Source organism: Pinus tabuliformis, chromosome 5_2 (genome assembly GCF_031772625.1).
Source record: "Pinus tabuliformis cultivar Carrire ecotype Pingquan chromosome 5_2, CPIR1, whole genome shotgun sequence".
In the NCBI taxonomy this organism is placed as follows: Eukaryota; Viridiplantae; Streptophyta; class Pinopsida; order Pinales; family Pinaceae; genus Pinus; species Pinus tabuliformis.
This window is the reverse complement of record NC_142306.1, coordinates 562,910,565-562,929,395: the sequence shown is the minus strand read 5'-3', so window position 1 is coordinate 562,929,395 and position 18,831 is coordinate 562,910,565. Positions and strand designations below refer to the sequence as shown.

General features: G+C 36.1%; 1 protein-coding gene across 9 annotated transcripts in view; it reads left to right on the top strand.

Annotated features, from left to right (window-relative positions):
- LOC149160209 (E3 ubiquitin-protein ligase MBR1-like) overlaps window positions 1-18,831 on the top strand; it is a 92,731-nt gene that overhangs the window by 42,519 nt on the left and 31,381 nt on the right. For 2 of the 9 annotated variants that reach the window (XR_016261789.1, XR_016261790.1), the window contains exons 5-7: window positions 338-438; window positions 9,240-9,381; window positions 16,031-16,274. The exons of 3 other annotated variants lie outside the window; for them this stretch is intronic. Coding sequence is in view for 1 of the 6 variants with exons in the window: in XM_089436670.1 (XP_089292796.1) it covers window positions 338-438 (101 nt within the window). In the remaining 5 variants the exon portion in view is untranslated. The remainder of the gene's footprint in view (window positions 1-337; window positions 439-9,239; window positions 9,382-16,030; window positions 16,275-18,831) is intronic. 4 more of the 9 variants (XR_016261791.1, XR_016261792.1, XR_016261793.1 and 1 more) reach the window with 3 other exon arrangements.

Genomic DNA, 18,831 nt, shown 5'->3' with positions numbered 1-18,831 from the left:
GTCTCAGCCTTAACATTTTAGACCGTGCAAGTGTATGGTCATTGCCAAATTTTCACACAAGAACCTTTGTTTGATTATGAAATTTGTTAGTACCTTACATTCTTTTGGAAAAGAACGTAAAAACCTTTGCTAGACATCTCCTGGCATTAGGTGTATGCCATATTCTTTATCTTATAGGTCTCTATAATCATTGGCTTGCAATTATTATTCTCTTTAGACCTAGTGTCTCAATGTGTTGTTTGCAATTGTGCTTCTCTTTAGACTTTGCATCTCCATGTGTCGTTTGCAATTTTGTTGACTGCCTTCTCATGGCTTCGTTTATTTCATTCTTCTGCAGAAACTTAGAAGATTTCGAAGATGGTGGGATTCAAACTTTGAATCCTTCGTGATTCCTTGCTTCAACATCCCTTTAATCTACATTGCTCCTTGTTTCCATTGGTATGGTTGTTGCCATTAAGATCACCTTTATTTCCTTGTCTAGATTTGTTATGTATATCTATTATATATTATTCCAAACATTAAAATTTCAACCTTATACATAATTAAAAATGATAGTATCAAGTTGCCTTGACGATGTGGCATTTGTTAAATAAACTTGTCTTTCATGGTCTCCCAATTTGGTTCTCCTTTTGACACCGTAATAGAATGCACATACAATGGACACCAAGATTGAGAGGAAACTTATTATTTGATACATCTCTCACACCTATAGAGTCTCTCACCATACATTTATACCACCCATAAGAACTCGTGATGATGTAATCACTATGAACCATAGTTTTAGAACTTGGACCGATTTGACTTCGAATCGATCAAAACAATTGAGTTCATAAAATATTAATAATAGTAACTTTGAAAACATCATTGGCCTTTCCACTGGTTATAATGCATATAGTTTCGATTGCTACTTTAGAAAACTATAATAGTAAATAATGTGGGTTTCGTACAATCATATAATTGTTGCACCTATAATAATGCTAAAAACCACATTTTTAATTTTGTGCATAATGCAACTGCCATTTTATTGTTGATCCTCACTATCCATATTGTAGCCATTACACTTTGTAGCACATTTGTTGTTAAATAAATTTGTCTTTCATGGTCTCCCAATTTGGTTCTCCTTTTGACACCGTAGTAGAATGCACATACAATGGACACCTAGGTTGAGAGGAACTTGTTATTTGATACATCTCTCACACTAATAGAATCTCTAACCATACATTTATACCACCCATAGGAAGCCATGATGATGTAATCACTATAAACTATAGTTTTAGAACTTGGACCGATTCGACTTCGAATCGATCAAAACATCATTGGCCTTTCCACTCATTATAATGCATATAGTTTCTATTGCTACTTGAGAAAACTATAATAGTAAATAATGTTTGTTTCGTACAATCATATAATTGTTGCACCTATAATAATGCTAAAAGCCATAATTTTAATTTTGTGCATAATGCAACTGCCCTTTTTTTGTTGATCCTCGCTATCCATATTGTAGCCATTACACTTTGTAGCACATTCATTAGTCTATGTAGTTGCCACTCCCTCCATCACACCATGGTTTCCATAGCTCATCCACCAAATTATTTCAAGTGTAGAATCAGAGCTTTAGTAAGCACACAAATGATTTTTTCTTTGCTACTATTAAAATCATAAAATCTTGGTGAAATGATGAGCTAATGCCTCTTTGGGTGAATTGTAATCTGCACTTACCGTAGATAAAGGTTAACATTTTAGTTAAAGGTTTATTTTAGTTAAGTAAATATACTTGTAAAGGAATTTCAATTAAGTTCAAAAGGGGGATAAGTTACAAGTGGAGAATATTGTATGTGAAATAAATGAAAGTTGAGTAGGCAGTGGGTGTCATACCAACTATAGATTTAAGTACCATGGAATCTACTTACAAACAATTGAAGTAGTGAGTGCTAAAGAGGCAATAAATCAAACTAGGATATTGGTTCTCTTATGCATCGGTATTAAGAAATCTTAAAAGATTTGGTCAACTGAATCTTCCATTAAAGCAATCATTTAATAGAATGGGAAGTGGTAGTTCGAATTAGTAAGATGGCACAAGTAGTAGAAATAACATTAATCATAAGATTAATATTAAAATAGAACATTCAAAACTCAATTTAAATAATTAATTAATAGCCAAAAATTGGGTAAGCAGGATCAAAGAATACTTCCAAATTAACCCAACCAATTCATATAATGAAGTAGTCATAATTGTTGTTCTACACCAAAAGAATTCCTAAAGAATCATATATTGGTAGATAAAAATATGATATAGGAAATGAATTAAGATTCCATCTTATACAAGATCTTTTACAAGCAATGCAAAAATGGTGGTCGAACATAAGATTGTTAATTGACAATTGCAGCTATTTTGTTCTATGGAACTAGTTATACCACTAAAATTCTATATATGCCAGCTTACCAAATTCAAAAAATTGAGTCGATCGTGTCTTTCACATATGATGTTTGAAAAGGAAATTGGGAAATCAATGCCATTACATGTAGAGTTACCAATCTTCGATAGAGAATGCATACCCATCCTTAAACTTGATTACATTCTATCAACATGTTCAAAATCCTTGTGATCCAAATACTCCATACTATGCTCCCATGGTAGACTTGTGTAGCCTTATTCTTGGCTTGAATATGATGAAAAAAATTGGATAGCTTGTATAGCGTTTCTTGGATGTTTTAGGAAAATCTCTTGTTTAATGTCTTGTTTCAATCCACTCATGTAAGATTCCAATAAATGTTCATCAATTATGTTATCCACCATTGTGGCCAATACCTGAGATAATCTCAAAATATCACCAAATTACTTGATTCTTGTCATTTGACTGAAGTAGTCTCGTTCCCAAGCTTTGCCATATTGTGTGTGCTTCTATGTCTCTTGTAAATAAAACCCAAGTATAATGATATCAATTTTGCATCCTTTTAAGTACTCATTGATACCATTGATCGGGTATTATCTCAAAATTCAAAGTTGCTATGTGAATCCTCTAGTTATCGCCCATAGTATTATAGAATTTAAAATATTGCTCTATTTGGTGCTCCCAGGTAAAGACCTATGTTCCATCAAACATCTTTTATTCAACTTTGGGAATGTTCACTCCCTTGGGAAACCAACCATGAGTAGCTCCATTATTTGAGTTATGTCCACTTGAAAATTCTTATTATTGGCAAATTGTTCAACTTGAATTGTATCTTTATTTTCATGAGCTTCGCCAGACACATTATCATTTTTAAGGAGCCTCCCTTCTATTGCTTTTGTAATTTTTTGTTCCATCTATTTCATCTTCTTATCCATTTCTTCCTTATTTTCATACATATCGCTTTTAACTAATTCTTGCTTTTGTGACAAATCAACCTTCATAGTATTACTTATTTCTTTTGCTTGACTCTCAGTGCATGTGTTCCATTTGTTCATGAGCCATGGACGAGCTTTTTGGAGGTTTATGTGGTGAAGCATCTTTTGAAGTACTATTATGAGCCATGATATTGCTCTTCTATTTCCTTTTTATCACAAATTTTGAATCACCAAAAATAGATCTTCCAATCAAAAGTTATGACAATTGTAAGTTATGTACATTTCAAAACCCCAATTTGTAGACTATCTCGATGGCTTATCGTTGCCCTAATTTATCTTTGAAATTTGAGCCCTTCTAAATTTGAAATTTCGTCTTGTAGGATTTTGATATGTATTATCTACAATTCCATAGGTTTGTCCAAAATTTGATGTGCCAAGTGAAAGTTATGGTAACTTTCTCAAAACCTTGCTAATATTTGGCCTCTTCCAAAGAACAAATTTGTATAGCGTAGTACATGCACACTTTTTTAAACAAGATTATGAAATTTTTACTTGAGGTGCCTCAGCATGTCTCCTTAGATACCTGAAAATTTCTCGTTTAGAAACTTTTTTGAGGGAAAGTTACAAAAAATTTGCAATATCACTCGTTTGAACTGATTTTAGCACTATTCATAGGTCCTAATTTCCATAGGGTACATCTCCGAACTTGCAGTGAACTAGAATCCAAAATTTTTACTAGATGTATCATCAGATCTCTCCCCAGTCTCTTAAAAATTTCACGGCCTGAAGTGTCCCAAAAAGAAGATATAGCATAATGAAGAAGATCACTCGATTGAAATAGATTGAAGGACCTGTTACCGCTCAATTTAGCAGAGGGTCCTAGGAGGGGTTCCAAAGGGACTATCGCTAGATGAAGTGGTAACAATGGGACAAGGACCCACTGTTAACTCTGTTGATGTCCCTTGCTCTTTACAGATTTTCACTGATGTGACTTTCCATGGAAAACCCCTTGAGAGAATACTATAAGAGACTAATGTTTGAGAGATATACCATGGTAAAGGCTCATCCAATGATCACCTGTAGTTAAGAGAAAAGGTTTTGAATGATGAACTACAAAGTGTAAACCTTCATGAAATCCCCAAGTGAAAGCAACTTCAAGGGTTCTTTCTTGGTGTGATAGCTAGGGCATCAATTTGTTTGAAATTTCATTGTCAGAATTCATTCAAAACTAGAGAATGCCTAGAGGAGATATAAATGAAGAACTTATTTGGACAAAATCCTAAAATTCCTCCTTCCTAAATTTTCGCACCAAGCCCTAGAAAATCTCCTTATCCTTAGGGGATGAGGAAAAGAGGTGAAAGAATGATATTTCATTAAGTTAATGTGATCACCAAGGATCTCGGACCAATGCCTGGCTATTGGGAAGATTGGAGTCAAAATGTTTAAGATTTAGGAACTTCACTCTTTAAGGAGTAAAGAAGCAGCTGCACTCTTTGTGGATGTAGTTTGACAACAACTTTAGACTTCTATACTCTAATATGCAATATTTGATGGAGTTTCAAGGTAAAAGGTGCACAACCTACTCCTAGGAAAATTCGTTCTTCTTGCCAAGATGAATAACATATGCAACGAGCCAAGCTTACAAGTGTTTCATAAATTCGCATTAATTATTAGGGCACAAGCAACATCAAAGCATACCGTTCCATACATTAGACATAAAACACGAAAAGTTCGCATGAAAAGAGACATGACAAAAAGAGTATATCCATCCATAAACTTGCCAAATAGAAGCTCCAAGAGAGATAGCAAAAATTTTCCACACATCAAAATGCATTTAATCAGCCAAATCATTCCACAAATTGCAAGTCCAAAATCTTTAGAAAGATATATCCCAAGTCCAAGTGATGATGAGGAATGAAATGAACCTCTCATCGATTGATATGATCCTCTAAGGGATTCAAATTGCCTAATTAGGTCTAATGATGCCCCTAATAATAAAATAATGTACAAATAACAACCTTTTGGTGACAAGCCCACCAAATAGATCCATAATATGAAAAATAAGCCTCTTAAGAGGGCCGAAATGATAGACAAGTAGCTAGGAGGGCATTTGGGATGCCAAATGGAGTCCAACATGTGCCAAAATGTGTAAAAGGGCTCTAAAAACATGGGCTCTAAAAACAGTGATGAAGGGGATTACCCCTTGATATCCAAGTAAATGACCTGTGTTACCCCTAAGTGGCTGTGGGGGCACAAAATCATCCTCATGGGTCTTCAATTGAATCGAATAAGCATGTATTCCATTTGCAAGGGATGGAACAATGATTTAGGCCCTCCCTTTGTCTCCCATGCTTATTTCATTTGCAAGGGATGGAACAATGATTTAGGCCCTCCCTTTGTCTCCCATGGTGAGACACAACTCCATCTGGGCCTCGAGTTAGCTGCCAAGTGTGTGGTGCAAGAGTGTAGCCGACAGGGCAAGGTGTTTCAGGTGCATCATCTTCGTCAAATAAATGGAACATGAGCAAGCAATGAGTGGAACTGAAGGATCCCATGACGTGGCAATCTACTTTCTGCTATGGTGGAGGCCCATGGCTCTCAATGCTCAGTCTACAAATGCCATTATGAACCTCTGGAGGGTAGGCTTGGATCCTGTATAGGGCGACCAAACCCAAGATGAAGACCCACCTTGCAATTCTGTATAAGATCTAATGCATCCCCTCACCTTCCAGTACAACAAATCATTAACGCAATTGAGTAATTAAGCTTACAAATCATGGAACAAAGTGGACACTTCATAGTGGCATGCCCTTCCATAATGGGCTTTGGAACATGCAAGTGTCTCCAAGTTCAAGACGAAGATTAACCTCCAAGGGGATTGACATTTCCATGGTACATCCATCAAATGGCAGGTGGCATGTGATACAATGATGGAACAGAGTGGGGCATTAGGGGAAGGCTCAAAGCCACATGCCATAGCACAAGGGTAACTACAATGAGGGAAGGACGGGATTGACATGTCCATGGTACATCCATCAAATGGTAGGTGGCATGTGATACAATGATGGAACAGAGTGGGGCATCAGGGGAAGGCTCAAAGCCACATGACATAGTACAAGGGTAACTATAATGAGGGAAGCCAACACTTGGGTGTATGAATGTAGGAGGGAGCAATCATGGTACATGAGTTACCCGGACCTTTGTTTTTCCACCCTTATTCATATGCCTTTTGCCCTTTATTGATTTTTCCTTTTGTAACTACTTGGGGCTCTGGGGGATGAGGGCATGACGTGTATGATATAGCAGTGAATACTCCCTTAAGGTTGGGCAGTTCATCACCCATCAGGGGTTCGGACAATCATGGGTTTCTTAGTAATTTAGGGCGGCTCATATAGGGGCCCTAGGAACTAGGGTGATGATCATAATGACAGGGGATCAAAATCATGTTGGCTTTTGCCCACACGCTAAATTTGTATATCCCAACATTCTTTTGCATTTTATGGTACCTTTCATGTTGTGAGGTGGCCAAATTATGCTTTTAGCTTTCTTTTCAGCTACATCAACCTCTAGAGCATCGTTCCAGGCTCAACCTAGAGTGTGGACAAGGGGAGGGGAAGGCTGACTCCTTGTGGACACAATGGACAAATTTGGACTCGAATTGGAAATATGTGAAAAGGGGTTATAATGAGCAGAGAGGAGTGTTGTATGTGGTGTTGGGAAGCGGGACAGCACAACCAAAATCGGGACTCCCATTCAGTGGCACTCCTAAAGCTAGTAGCCAATAAAGGAGACCCCACGGGGTTAGGATACAATGTTAACCACCAAATTGGACAAGGGGACAAGAGTACAAACCAAGCCCATTCTTTCCGCCGAATCCCCCCACTAATCCATGTCTAGGAGTGTCCATGATAAGTAAGCAAAGATACCCAACTACATAATGAAAAGCCATACCTTCGGGGTTGGAAGGGCCACCTTCAAACATATGATCATAACAGATGGGCGAGGAATCATAATGGTCCGCTCAGGTGGAGGAGATGGTGGCACATTGAGCTATCTGGTGGCTTCAAGGGGTTGTTGGCTTTCGGTTGAGGACCATCTAGGAGAAGAAATTCTCCTATGGATGTCACCCACAAGTGGTGGGTACATTGAGCTATCTGGTGGCTTCAAGGGGTTGTTGGCTTCCGGCTGAGGACCATCTAGGAGAAATTTTTTTCCTATGGGTGTCATCCACAAGTGGTGGGTAACAAGACCATTCACAAATCCTAACATCCATAGGGTGCATCCTCGAAAGTATAGCAAAACAAGATCTGAAATTTTGATGAGATGTACTTCAAGGTCTTTCCTTAATCTTCCCAAAGTTTCACAGTTTGAAGCTTCCTTGAAAAAAATTTATAGTGAAAATTCCACAATGACTTGTTTAAATTAGTAAAACCTTATGTTCAAATGCTTTGGTACCAAATGTTCCGAACCATGCACCTAAAAAATGATATGAAGCCAATGGTTACAATCTAGTACGAGGGGGAACCTCCTTTTTACGATGAATACAATGTATGAGACAAGATATGATTGCAAGACTAACTCTCCTTGGTGTTTGTGTATATACACACACATGCACACACCAAGGAGAGAGTCTTACAATCATATATATATATATATATATATATAGAGAGAGAGAGAGAGAGAGAGAGAGAGAGAGGGCTCACTTCTTATACCTGAAGACAAGTTCCTACCTTGCAAGGAGAAAGACCAAAAGCTCACTTCTCATACCTGAAGACAAGTTCCTACCATGCAAGGAGAACCACGATACAAATAGATAAAGTCTAGGGAAGTGACTGGTCTATGGATAAGGAAATGGATCAACTTCTCAGTGTTGGCTTAAATGAGTAAAACTCTCTCTTGGGCTATATGAGATCCCGTCTAAGTGATAATTTTACCTTGTGTAGTTTTGCACCATTAGAATTATGAATAACAATACCACGTAAAGTTTTGAGAAAAATTAGAAATAGCCATGATATAAAGATTTTGACCCCAAAGTGATAAACGAACCTCCTTTCCATAATAAGAGGTGCCAAAGAAATAGTAGTTGTTAAAGAATATAAACAAAATGGAAAGCGTGATCAATAGAATGGAAAATATGCCTCAGAATATTTAATAGCTTAATTTATGCATGGGTGAAAACCTAACATATGAAATCCAACTATAGCAACAAAAGAATGCCCTTGAAAGATCAAAAGTATCCAACCATCAATTCTCCAAGGGAGAGGAACTTAATGGCAAGAATGAAGAACCGGGTGTAATCTTCCTAAAATATTTTACATTCTAAACAACATATTTAGATGAGTAAACTTAGAATGTAGTAATTATCGAGGTCCTTATTTCTATATCCAGGCCTCCAAAATGAAAAAAAATTATAATCCAAATTACAAGGATTAAAAAAGTTAAAAAGAAATAAAGAACAACATAAGAGCTAGCTAAACCCCAACAGCCTTGCATGGAAATTTGGCGTCAATGAGGACAATTTGTCTCCTAAAGAGGAGAGAGCAATTCTGGCCTTATAATGAGAGGAGTCCTGTAAAGACACGAATAATCTTGTGCTTTCTTAATGCAGTAAATGATAGCCTACATTGAAAATGAGAAATTTTGGTGTGAAAAATAGGTGGACTCAAATATAGAAGTCTGATGTTGGTGCACCTGCAGCAGGTCCACAACATAAGTTGCAGGCCAATCAAGGCCATACAGTAGATTATTGGGCATACCTTGACAAGAATACTTGACCAATATAAATAGGGGACAAGTAGGCTTCATATTCACATATTATAAAGATGACTTTCCTCATTTATTACGCACTTCTCCTTTACTTTTTATAGAATATGAAAGCCCACTAAGATTTTTAACCTGCAACTTTGAACAGGCATAACTTTCACTTATGAATTTGAAAGTTTGTCATATGATCCATGATATTGGCGTCCTGTGAGAAAACCCATCGATTGGTGCAAGGAGAATTTGATTATGGCTTCTCTTTTGCAAGATACAATGTTCTGCATCTTATTGAGGTACTTCATCTGTCCTTTGAAATATTCTGCAAGGGTACATTTATTATTCTACATTAGGAGATATCCTTTGTTAGTAAATTAATAATATTTGGATTTCGGTTTGGTCTTGGAATTAGTATTCATAAGCTATATTAGCTATGCCTCTATATTTTTGAATAATGTGGGTAGCAATACCTTTTAGTGGGTTACCAGTATCACCTTTGATGGTAAACGATATTCATTTTTATTTGTATTACTCTTAGTAGAGAGATCTTTACTATTTGTTGGTTGCACTGGGGCATAACATCTTTTTAGTCGGTTGCCATGGGATCAACAACCTTCATTATTCTTTCACCATTTTTCATTATAATCAAGTGATGACAGATTTGTCACGTTGGAGCTGTAACCTCGTGAGTGGAGGCCATTTGTCACTTTTGTCACATGATGAATGGTAATGAATGTTAAACGACACTGACCATGGGAAACTCTATTCTCTCATTTGATGTACCTAGTAAGATGAACGTCTCACTGGTATCTGCATAGAGCATTTGTTTCGTTGCATGCTAACATATCTTCTTCTAGACATATATAGAGTTGTGTTGCAGGGTGTGGGGAGGCTGGTCTGCGACAATACAATTAAATTTGTCCTATAATAGCTTTCTACTCCATGAAAGATAAAAAAAATCCCCGATTATAGGTACAATATTTGCAATGGCAATTCAGGTGAGCAAAGACATTCCATATTCAATGGTATATTAAAGTACTTTAAATACTTAATTGAAAGGTCCATTTGTTTAGACGAATTTCAGTTTCTCTAATAGACCGTTCTAACTTCTAAGTTCCACCCATGCAAGTTACTACTATGTTTTTTTTAGATAAGCATGTAAATGTAGTAAATGTTTAAGTTGATTTAGTTTAAACAGATTCAAGGCAAACATTATGTTGTCCATCAGGTTCAGGGAGCTATTTGAAAAGGAAATCACAAGTGGATCTAGAATGTGATGTTTAAATCCCTAATTTTGACACTGAAAGTCAAATACACAGATTGTCAAATGTAATGTGCTATTGGTGGTTCCACCAACTAATGCAAGAAGCCACTAGTAATCTTACCAGATTTTCTGTATCGAACAAGCAGCGAATCTGATAGGGCCAAACTCTGTGCACATAAACACATTATGATTAAATCTCTACAAAATTTTTAATGTTCCAAAACTTAACAAATTTGTTACAATGAAGTTAGTGATGTTAAGGGTGATAGCATTGTTTGGGACAGACCTTTGATGCAGATATGTCATCCTAATGCTATATTTAAGAACTGCTATTACTCAATATTGTTATCGTAGCAGTTAAAGGTATGCCTTTTTTTGGTTGGTAAATGTGATGCCTTCTAATGTTGGTTTCCATGGGAAAATTTATATAAAAAATTATGCCTCTTTGTAAAAGCCATTCGTTTCTTTCACCTTTCGACAAAATCTAAGGTGAAAAATTCATGTAATGGCTCAGGATGTAGTCACTATTGTGCATATTATTCATGGCTTGTGAGTTTACGAGCAGCATCAAGATCCTCTGAGATCTATTAAAGCATCATTGTTAAGACATAACTCTCATATTATAGGAATCTATGTCTCCCTAATGATGTTTGTATTCTAACGTAGTTGTCAGTCAAAACCAAATACATGGAGAAACCTTGCTTGAACCAGGAAATGCTGATGGACCATATGGTGGTTTTATCATGGGAAAATATCAGAACATTAGTATTTCTAGGTGCCTAAAGGACCCAGTAAAGCTAGCAGAATTCACTGGCAGTTGTATGCATGGCAATTTTTGTGGTTCTTTTAGGCACCCATCATCATTACAAATTCATCACCGTTGTAATTCAAACATTCAGGCCTAAGATGCTTGATCTAGGATGGGGATGAATGCATTTGATCAAGAAGGAAATAAGCTTCAGCATGGTGCTTAATAGTTGACATCAGTAGCATGGAAACATGTATGCTTCTACAAAAGTGAACTTCTAATGTCCATATGATGGTTTTATATCATGGCATGCATATATGCCATGTTTTAACTTTTAAGAAAGCCTGTTTGAAGTTTGACGTAGGAGATTCAAGTAATTTGTCTTTGAATAATTTACAAAACATATAGAATGCTTGAATCATTGAATGTGCTCCAAAAGAATGCCTTCTGTAAAAAGTCTTCTAGTAATGGTAGTCCTGTTGTGAATCATTTCAAAGCTTTTCACAATATGAATAGTCTGCTTGCCATATGAAGGCCACTGCTGTGGAGAGTTGATGCAGGGAATCTAAGAAGAGCTAATCAATTTTAATTGATATGAAGATATGTCTGCTGAATGCAACCAGTCTGCAGAAAAGCACATATGCTTTTAACCCTGCAAGACAAAATATTGAATATATATCTGCTAAAGACGGCAAGCGTGCAAGAAGCCACATGTGCTTTTAATCTTGCATGACCAAAGAATGCTTGATGATTCAACCGATGTACAAGGTTCTTGCAAGGGAGTCATGCTATTACTGAATTAGCCAAGAGTCCCATGAGAGTTTTTCAATACTTATGAATAACATCGAAAATATTGGACAGGAAAAGGACAAATTGCAATGCACAGATAATTCGTTGAAAGTCATTTAGCACTGAGTTATTGCCCATTGTATATTGTGTTTGAGAATTTTGTGAACTAGCAAGTGGCTAGCAATAAGGTGCTTTCTTCCTGCCCAGTAAGAAGTTAAGTGAGGGATGGTGGGAATTCTCTTGGTTTTTACTGCTTGCTCTTTTTTTTGTTGATTGTATTTTGACCATGGAAACATAAACTATTTTGTCTTAAGCTGCAGCTGCTTCTATGTTTCCACAATCTGGATTTGAATTCTAATCTCAATTGGAAATTTCTACTCTCTTGTGCGGATGAGCAATTGTCTGTATGGCTGAAGGTTGTAAGTTGAACCTGTTATGGCTCTTTCAATTGCCTGCGCCAATTGTACCAATATTCTTCTTTATATACCATGGACTACTTTTATGACATTCTTACTTTGCTCCTCTATTTCTTCAATTGAAGTCTTTGATTAATTACTCAATCAAATAAATGCTTCAGGGCTCATAACCATACTAATATTTAAATGATGGTCACTTGACTTTTGAGCAGCATTCAGAGATCCTAACAAGATAGTTAGCCATCTGAGACAAATGATTATGTGGGAAATACTGAAGATAGTCTTGTCACCAGAATTTTGTGGACGCTATGTTTATGCTGATTCTTGTTTCAATTATTTTTGGTGATTCTCTGCCAAAAGTTATTTACAAATCTGCGGTTCATCACTTACTGTTTGGCTGGCATTATATGTACAGTCACAACTACAGCTTGACTATTTCCCATGAATCTTTCAGGTTGGATGCCTAGAGTCACAATGATATTGATTGTGTTGTAACGTGCACATCTGTTATGTCAGTCCCGAGCATGCATGCATTATATTCTTTAATAGTCTAATTTTGTTGTTTTCATAACAGAAACTTAGTCACTTCAGTAGTCTTGGTGTGTGGTTTTTTTATTTTATTTTCTGTTCTGTTGATTGAAGAACACTCATATATAGTGTCTCTGTGTATCCACTGTGAAATTCATTTTGTACACTGATATTATTGTGTAAGTTTTCTTGAACCTTTCACCAGTTTAAATGGATGCTTCCCCAAAGACACTTATAGCAAGTCCAAATTTCTTTCCTTCAACATAGTCCATGGCAATGCTCATTGAAAATCTGAACTGGCTCTGCTATCTAACCTCTCTTTTTTGTGAGCTGGCTTGAATATGCCTGCAGGATGTGCGAGTTGCTGGGATGGTCTATTATTCCCCTTACGTACCTTTTGGTCAGTGCATGTTGTCAACAGTGCCCTTGTATACTTTTTGATCACTGTATGTTGTCAATAGTACTCTTGTATACTTTTTGATCACTGCATGTTTAAAATAGTTGGGTCTACCTCAGACTCTTTACATCATGCTATTGAATTCAATACCATGCTATCATATTGAACCCTAAACATTTTTGGCACTTAAGTTTGTTATGGCTGTAATATGTTTGCACATTGAATTATCTATGTCGTTCTTGGACATGAGAAATGTATCTTGTGTAGAAGCCCAATGAGAGAAGCTATAAATGTTTTGTAATGGCGCAACTGCCTGTTTTCCTTCTGGCATCAAATGAGATGGCTACCTTTTTAAATACAAAGACAGAGATACATATGATTTGGTTCTGGAGACAAAGCCGTTACTATATCTTACAGAGCTTGTCTCAGCAAACAAGTTGCAGGTGCTGTCCAGTAGCAAAAATGGTTTTAGATCATGACAAACCCAGATGTCATTAAAGACCATCAGCTCACAATAAATGCTTTTGGAATGCATAGTCTTGGAAGCTTTAGATATTACTGGCAACACTTGCTATGGAAGATTGATTTCTTCCAATCTATGTTTAGAAAGCCTATCAAAACAAAGTTCGCTCTTCATGGCTTGTTTTTCAGGAAACAGTGAACAATGCATTTAAAGGCTGTATTTTCTTCGTTGGTCTTACCTTCAGGAGTGCCAGATGGCATTGTCTTGCAGTGTGAGGTTCTTAACTGATTTAATCTCGCCGTTTCTCATTTATCTCTAATACTGGAATCTTACAAGTGGCATAGGAAATGCATGTCATGACAGCAAAGTCATGGAATGTTCACTTCTCGTGTTCAGGAGGTATTCAGGAGGTATTCGGATAATATCCCAAACCATTCATTTTTACATTTCAGGAATTTTAGATCTATACCATCTCAGTTCCTTATTGCATTCGGAGATGCGTAAAAATGCAAATATATAACTGATCTTAGTTTCATTTGAGAATTCTTTTTGCTTTGAATTTATTTCTTTAATTCCAGCTGGTGTAGAGTTAAATCATGTTGTTCTATCAGTGCAAGCTTGCAAGGTTTAATTCTTCTACATTGTTCAATACTTTCACAATTATGGATAATTTTCTTATTTGTTGTGAACATTGGGATTAGTTGGCAATTATAACTTCATACAGACAATTGGGCATTTGCAATGATAGTTTTGAGATCCTGGTATGTATTCTTCTGCAGTTGTTTACCTATTAAGTTCTTTAATCATCCTTTTTTGTTGGTCATATTAATATGTAGTTGTATATATATATACCGGTATATATATGTACATATATACCGGTATATATATGTATATGCATACATGCACATGGAAATTTGTCTGATGGTGATCTACCTTGCTATGCAACTTTTGTGGTATTTGTTTCGATGGTGGAAGTATGTTCCATCACAAGATGGAGGGAAACATGAACACAGGACTAGGTTAAGTTACTGAAGTAACCGAAACTGAAGAATGCTACTTTTAGTTTCATATTTTTGGAGGGATGAGAAAGACGTAGTATGGGAGTAACTTCAAGTGCAGGACATGACGTATAACTGAGAACATTTAAGATATCATTGTAGAAAATAGTTCACACATGACCAGTCATTGGCTGTTGTCCTGGACCTCCTATATTAGATTTTGTATTATCATACAAATATGACTTTTGTTCCAGATAATCATGGCTTGGTAATGAGCTTGATTGTCACAAATATTGTGGCGAAAGGTTTTTCTCAACTTTTCAAGATTGGTAAGATAGGATTTATCTAGAGCATGACCAAACTTTATGGTTGTTTGAAGCAGAAAGGGGTTTAGCTATTCTACTTTTTCCAGTTGTCAGAGGGTTGCTGAATGTTTTTACATCTAGTTCAGGTTTTGGCTAGAGTGATTTACAGTATGATGAGGAAATGTGGCTTTCTCTAAATGAGCGAGAGATCTGTAGAGTTGTGTCATTCTGCAAAGGTTGTGAATTATCAGATGCTTACTACAGAGTTTCTCAGATATAGCACACTTCAGATGGATTGAAAACTCTTTATGCAGGGACACTCCTTGTGGCATACAAGGGATACTAAGATTGTGCAAGAATGAAGCTCGGAGTCCTGTTTTAACTGGAAAATGGTGTTTGATGGCAGACCTTGATAGGTCTGATTTAGGAAAGGATTAATGATTTTCTACGGAGATGAAGGAAATAGGAAAATTTCCCTATGTGATGTTTCTATAGATAGAGTAAGAGATGAAATAGCAAGAGTTGTCTGTAAAAAATGCAAGTACTGAACTTCGAGAGAGAATCCTGCTTTAACTGGAAGATGAGAGTTTGGAATAGACAGATCTTGAGAAGATCGACTTATGTTACAGTTATAAGATCCTTCGACTTATGTTACAATTGTAAGAGCCTCTTGTAGAAACGATGATGACCTCACTGGAATGGCCTTTCTATGGAGGAGTTGGAAAGTGGAAGGTTCTAGAATAGGGTTTCCAAATTGATATGAAAGCCAAATTGTTGTGTGGTAAAGGGTAAAAATGGGTGAGAATTTTTTTATTTTTTATTTTATTTTTATTTTTATTTACTAAGGATCAATCAGCAAAACTTTTCAAGATAGTTTATTCATATAATCCAATAATTTAGGCAGGACTAAATATTTGTAAGAACAATAAATTATGTAGAATCCCACGGTTGTTATTCAGAAAATAAAAAACTAGATTTTGTAGAGCTGAATTAATGAAGTTTATTGTCACTATGGTCGTTTGTTTCTTCTGTCTCAGGATGTTACAGTTGAAATATTTCACTGCCTTTTCCGTTCTGCGCCTGCATGAGGTACAACCTGTAGTGTGTATGACATGGAGGGGCTAAATTCTATTGCACGAAACAGTGTGGATAGTTTGGGCTATCAAACTATAAGTCAGGATATGGAGGTTCGCACATGGTGTGGATAAGCTGTTCACTTTGCACAAGCCTATCTTTTATGGACCCGTGTCCAGAAGATCCAACAAATGGAGGAGCAACAATGTATGCAGGATCTGTGGAAGATATGTTTCTGTCAGGCTAAAGTTGCAATAAATTCTTTGCCATAACATCTAATGTGGTTTCTTTCTTGACTGTTTAAAATGTTGCACTAGTTTGTATTGTTTATGTGCTGGATATAGTTGCATTTTGTAGATCAGTAGTTCAGTTGCCTTGCATAATAATTCTTGATCCTGGGGGTGGCCAGAAAGTTTTCTGGTTAAAATGCATGCCTATTTAGGGAGGAGCTCTTCGAAGAACCATTTTTATAAACTTAGCCAATATGCTTAAATATTTAGAGTAACAACATGCTTCCAGCTTCAAGCATTATTTTTAGAAGTTTTGTCTTGGTCGATGGCCGGCTAGTGATTAGAACTGTCTAACAAAGAGAGTATGGATCTGTCATATGATTTCAAATTGGCTAGTTTCATAGCTTATTCACCTTTTTTTAAAGATCTTTTCATTTTTTATTTCAATAGTTTTACCATAAATATGATTTATCCAGCACAATGCCCTTCAACATTCCATTGAAATTCCAGGGGAAGGCGTGAGAAAAGTTGAGGATGAAGTAATATGGGATAATATCATGCATCCTTTGACCTGTTGTTTGCTCCAACTCCAAATAACGTTCTAGAAAGTTTAAAAGCTATACATGCTAGTTGTATGATAATTACCAAGGCAATAGGTGGATGTAATCTTGAGTCATTTGGTATTCTGGAATAGTACAACTATGGGGTTGTCTGATTTTTTGGTATTCTTCCTCTTTTTGCCTTTGTCCATCACCATCACTTGCACAGGTATAGACTAATATTTTCCTCCCAAACAGTGTTTGAATATATTCAAGCTTGTGGGAAGAGGCGACAAGATAAGATTCAAAGTTAGTTTCAAAGTTAGTTTTTGAACTGTGTTTGTCCGTATTTTTTCCTCCACAGTTATTGTGGAATCATGAGAACAAACAAATAAATATAGACCTTACTCGCCTCACAATTGTGGAAAATTTAGCTGCCATGATATACATGTCATAATTCAAGTAATGATTAACAAAAATAAATTAACCATCACTGCACAAGTAGCTAATGTGGTGTTCAAAGTTCAAACTAGTATTTTATACTTTTGATAAAATAAAAATGGGCCACATTAGAGTTGGAAAATGTCCCTGACATTATATTCAAGAACCCTCTCAAGGGCAATTGATGATATTACTTTATGCTGGCAAGGCCAACTCGGAGGGCATTGTCTTAATAGATGCATGCCAACTTCGGAGTGTACAATTTTTTTATTTCATTTGATAAAAAAATTCTTCTCAACGTGAAAGAGCGTTGTATTGTGCATAAAGAAAGAGGGCTGATCATGATTGTCTTAATGTTACACTTTATTAGATTCATAACGTTAGAATGTAACACTATGACCCCTAAGAATTAGTCGTTATAAGATAACTGTTACATTGTCTAGCACTTCTCAATGTTTATTTTTCATGCTACTGCTAAATTCTAATAGACCTATAAACTTTAAATTTCTCTAACTTTACTTAAGTGCCTAGGTGAAAAAATATGCTACTTGATCTTGTAGTGTACAAAAAATCAAATTTTTATTTTTATTTTGTATGTGTGCTCTCTAATGTGCTGATGATGTACATTTTGTGAGCTGTATTTGAATGAATAATTCGATTTCTTGATATTTTATCGTACCCTCATTGTTACACTTTCAAATTGTTGGCTGCTTCTGTTGTAGGATTCAGATCATTCAATATCTTGCGTAAGCAAAGTGTTTCACAAGAATTTTTGACTACTGCTTTATACTTTTCTTTTGTCAACGAAAAAGAAACTGAAGCCTGGATCTTACTTACCAAAGAAATTAACTTACTTTCAAGATTGAAAGCATAACTTGATGTTGATTTTTTTCCATCAAACTTTTCCCAGGCAATTTGCATATTGCAATTGACTCAACTAGAAATTTTCATTCTTTTCAAATGCAATTGCAGAATGCAAAATATTGATGATACATACATTCTTTGTTGCATTCCAATGCACCATTCTCGGACAATTCAAAATTCTTGACAACATACCAATTGTAAAATTCATCTTAGGTTTGGTTGTAAGAGAAATCAAAATCCCTAAAAGTTTCACTTGCTTCTTCACCAATGCTTTGAAATGTTTAAAATTCAAAACCTTGTGATTTATTCTTCTTGGAGGACATCATCCACATGTGCATCAACCCTTTCATTGTGATTGTTGGCCTTCATGAAGAGCCTACTTCCTTGTCCCATTAATTGGTCTCGACAGGGAACTCTAACATGCCTTGACATCATATTTTCTTTATTGCACCTAATTTTAACTCTGGTATTTATCATATACTTGTACATTCTTGTTTTGTTTCTTTTAACCAGATGCCTAGATCCTTCTCCGTTTTTGATAGCATTTTACCTAGACCCTTATCCTTGCCCGTTTTTGATAGCATTGGTATAGGATTTGCTTTTGCACTCCCACTTTGGACTTGTGTTGGGTCACAGATGTAACTCATTTAGTTCCATACAACTACATTTTTTTGGTCATTTTTTGGACAT